At 43.3% G+C, this 4,477-nt stretch overlaps 1 protein-coding gene across 4 annotated transcripts in view; it reads left to right on the top strand.

Annotated features, from left to right (window-relative positions):
• The window catches only part of CASP8AP2 (caspase 8 associated protein 2), a 48,657-nt gene that overhangs the window by 15,574 nt on the left and 28,606 nt on the right, over window positions 1-4,477 (top strand). For all 4 annotated transcript variants that reach the window (XM_027774807.1, XM_006156120.3, XM_027774808.1 and 1 more), the window contains exon 3: window positions 4,176-4,244. In XM_027774807.1, the coding sequence (XP_027630608.1) occupies window positions 4,176-4,244 (69 nt within the window). The remainder of the gene's footprint in view (window positions 1-4,175; window positions 4,245-4,477) is intronic.

Here is a 4,477-nt window from a genome sequence, read left to right as displayed (position 1 = left end):
TTTTTTTTTATTTTTTTTCCTATGTTTGTCCCTCTGCCCTGTCTCACTCTCCCATTACAATATCCCTGCTATATACAGTTGTCTTCCAGAAGAGTTACTGAAAAAGTGATACATACAAGTAAAGGGAGAGAGGCCACGAGTTCCAACCATCAGCTCATAAAGTTTTTGGCAATAGGGAGCATAAACTCCACTCAGGGTTGGATTAAGGGAGGGTCTCCTGCAGATCCACAAGTGTAGGTGAGTCTCCAGGGAATGCAGTTTCAGGAAAGCAGTTCTGGTACGCAGGGATGATTATCAGCTGATGCGGCACAGCAGTCATCTTGTAGTTACCAGGAATGGTTGTGGGGATCTGCAGTGTGAGTTGTCCTTGGGTATCTGGCTTCCTTAAGAATGGCAGAGTAGTTCTTGTTTTCCCCTGAGGTAATGCAGGGCTGGTAACTATCATCTTCTCAGGTTGCAAGTTCTTCAACCTTGTTTTCGGCCTCCGGGCCATCCAGCGCCGGAGAGGCCAGGGAGGCCAGCCCCTGGAGGGGGCCAGGCCGTGCAGGGGTGTAAGCCCCTGGCCGCGGGGCCCCCGGAGGGGGGCCGGGCCATTCCAGCGCTTGCGCAGGGGCAGAAGCCCCCCGACCGCGGGGGCCCCAGAGGGGGGCCGGGCATTCCGGCGCGCCTATTATTATTAGTCTTTAGATTGACCAGAGACAGACAAGAGAGAGAGAGAGAAAGGGAAAGTAAGAAAGCAAGCTGCCAGGTCTGGGACTGGAACCGTGGCTAGTCACGTGGGAGTCCAGCACTTCTAACCACCATGCCACCTGCCAGCCCCAACTTTTTTTTTAAAGCATTTTTAAAAAGAATTTTAAAAGTTAACTTTATTTATTTATTTTAATTTGACCAGAGAGGGACAGAGTGAGGTGGGAGTGAAAAAGCAAGCCACCAGGCCCAGGACTCAAACTGTGGTTGGCCACGTGGGAGTTCAGCGCCCCTAACCACCATGCCACCTGCCGGCTCCAATATGTAAACTCTCTTATATATAGTTATATTTATCTTTAATCTTAGCCTTTCTGACATACAAAAAAATCACAATATAATCCTATTTTTCTTTCTTTCTTTTTTTTTTTTTTAGTTTAATAGAGGATTTGTGTGCTTATTGGAGAAAGAGGGAGAAATGGAGAATGGTCAAAACCCCATCCCTTCTTCTACATATCTGTGCTTTTGGGTTTCTGAGGATTCATGCACATGGGTCTGGTGTGCCTTTCAAGATAAGGGGTCTGTGACTCAAACTGTGGTTGCCATGTCGGATTTAGCATTACAGCCACCACATTGCCAGCTGGCCCCATTGCCATTTTATTTTAATATTTTATTGGGGCCGACAGGTGGTGTGTTGGTTAAGGACACTGGACTCCCACATGGCCGACTGCGGTTTGAGTCCTGCACCTTGTGAATTGCTTTCTCACTTTCCTTCTCACTTTCTCTCTCACTCTCTCTAACTCTGTCCCTCTCTGGTCGAATTAAAATAAAGTTAAATAAAATAATTCTTTAAAAAAAATTATTTACCAGAGAAAGAGAGAGAGAGAAAGTGAGAAAAAAATAATTATTTAAAAAAATTATTTTATTTAACTTTACTTCTTATTATTTGTTTTAATTTGACCAGAGAAATAGAAAGTGAGAAAGCAAGTTGTCAGGTCCAAGACTTGAACCATGGTCTGCCACATGGGAGTTCAGCACCCTTAACCACCATGCCACCTGTTGGCCCCATATTTTAAAATTTTAAACAATTCTGTGTATCTTAAAGATATTAAAAGAAAAAAATATTTTTCTTCTGTTTTTGCCATAGGGTTGCTGGAGAGACAGAGAGAGGGAAAATGTTAGAAATCATCATAGTCCCTTCTCTTCCAGTCTCTTTTTGGAATTTTGGGCATGCACGCACATGTGCCAGTGTGATTTTCAAGCCTCCAAGACTGGGATTCGAACTGTGGTTTGCCATGTGAAAGTGCAACACCTTAACCACCATGCTACCTGCTGGCCCCAGAATTTAACTTTATAGTTATTTATTTATTTATATTTGGAGAGAGATTTTTGCTGTAGGGCTTGTGCACTCACCAGAGAGACCAAAAGAGAGAAATCACCCTGCAAAGGGGATGGCCATGCCACAATCCCTTCTCTTTCATTCTTCTCTTGGGATTTTGGGCATGCACGCACACTCTCCTAGCATGAGTTTTAAGCCACAGGGTCTGGGACTCAAACCACTGTCGACTATGTGGGAGTAAGTGATACAAACATTATGCCATCTTTTGGTGCCTCTTTAAACTTTGAACGCAGGACTGCTTAAAGGCCTGTCACTTTCTTCTATTCACTGTTATCCCCCCAGCGTCTTCCCTTTGGTTCTTCAGATTCTTAGGATTGGATGTTTTCATGAAGTTTTCACTGCTCAGTGTGGCTCCAAACTAAGCCTGTCTGTCCACAAAAAAGTAGTAATTAAAAAAGGATGGGGGACTCATGCAGTGCTATCTTCTTTCAGGTGTTAATCTCCCTTCTAGTTTTTGCCTGCTCTGTGTTGCTGTCTAACCTTTCAGGTAGCTTTTAATAGTTTTGTTTGGCAAATATAATTGTTACCTGCAGTAGGATTGGTCTGATAGGAACTACCATGGTACTAACGAATTGGAACTTGCTAGTATATTTATATAACAAATTGTATTTGCTAGTGTATTTTTTTTTTGAGAGAGAGATTTTGCTATAGGGTGCATGCGTTTGCCAGAGAGACAGCGATAGAGAACCAGAAAGCAAGAAATCACCTCTGAAAGGGGATGGCTATGCTGCAGTCCCTTTTCCTTCATCCTCCTTTTGGGATTTTGGGCACGTACGCCCACATTCCCAGCGTGAGGTTTTTTTTTTTTTTTTTTTTTTTTTTTAAAAAAACGTTTTTTTACACTTTTTAAGAATAGTTTTATTTAACTTTATTTTAATTTGACCAGATTGGACAGACTGAGAGAGAGAGAGAGATGGAAAGTGGAAAGACAGCCCGCCACGTCCGGGACTCGAACTGTGGTCGGCCATGTGGGAGTCCAGCATCCTTAACCACTGCACCACCTGCTGGCCCCCCTTTTTTTTTTGATAGGTTTTGCTATAGGGAGCATGTGCTCACCAGAAAGACAGAGACAGACAGAAAGCGAGAAATCACCCCTTAGGGGAGATGGCCATGCTGCAATCCCTTGTCCTCTACTCTCTCGGAATGAGTTTAAGAGTTTAAGCCACTGGGTCCAGGACTCCAACTGCGTTCGACTACATGGGAGTCCAGTGACATAGCCATTACACCACCTGCTGGTACCCTTCCCCCCCCCCCATGACTTTTAAGCCCTAGGTTTAGGACTTGAACCACAGTCAACTACATGTTGACGTAACCAACAATGTAACCATTATGCCATCTGCTGGTCCTCACTAGTATATTTCTCAAAGTGAAATAAATTTATTAATTTAAATGAGAGAGCATGTGCATGAGTGACGAGAAAGTCAGCCTTGGCAGCGTCATCATGCTGCAGTCCCTTTCCCTGACCTCTTTAACAGGTCAGGATCTTAGATGTATGCTTGTCTGGGGTGTTTTCAGATTGATTCGGGATCAGAACCTTCTGATGGCTATGGGGCTTCCAGCAGTGCAGACGAGCATGCTATCACTTGTACCATCAAGGCTGAGCCAAAGTGCATATATATATACTTCTTTTTTTTTAGAGGTTTTTAACTTAGGTACGTGTGCTTGCTGGAGGGAGAGGGACAGAGACAATAAGAGGGAAAGTGAGAAATCACCCCCCAGGGAGGTTGGCCATGATGAAATCCCTTCTCCTCCATTCTTTTCCCAGGATCTTAGGCATGCATGCACAGGTGCCTCCCATGAGTTTTAAGCCACCAAGTTCGGGACTTGAACTGCGGTCAATTATGTGAGAGTTCAACATAACCACTATGCCATCTGCTATCCTAAGGGAACATATTTTAGGTCACCATGTGAGGTGAGGTAGTCATAAAGCTCTGTGCCAACATTCTGTTTAGAGTTGTATAGAAAAACTTGTTTCTTTTTTGGAGCAAAGCTAATAAATAACGAAGTGTCTTTCTTTTCCTGGCCCTTCAGAGAAATAATGGGAAGGCCTCAGTTTTTAAAATCAGTTTTAACTAGTTTGCTTTTATTGCAGCTTCTCCTCTTAAAAATAATGATGAAGGTTCATTGGACATATATGCTGGGTTGGACAATACTGTTTCTGGTATGTAAATTCAATAAAACGGTTTTATTTTTTGGGGGGATCAGTTTGTTGTGTTTGTTTTGTCGTTACAGTTGCTTGAAATACCTCATAACTTCCAAACAATTTGCCCATTCTTTGAAAGTATTATTTGATTGCTGGGAAATTCATGACGTATTTTTCTATACAAAAATGCGTCATGGGAGCCAGCAGTTAGCGTAATGGCTATGTTGCTGGACTCCCACGTAGGCGACCCC

Source organism: Tupaia chinensis, unplaced genomic scaffold, assembly GCF_000334495.1.
Source record: "Tupaia chinensis unplaced genomic scaffold, TupChi_1.0 Scaffold000478_3, whole genome shotgun sequence".
Classification (NCBI taxonomy): Eukaryota; Metazoa; Chordata; class Mammalia; order Scandentia; family Tupaiidae; genus Tupaia; species Tupaia belangeri.
This window is presented reverse-complemented; position numbering and strand designations above follow the sequence as displayed.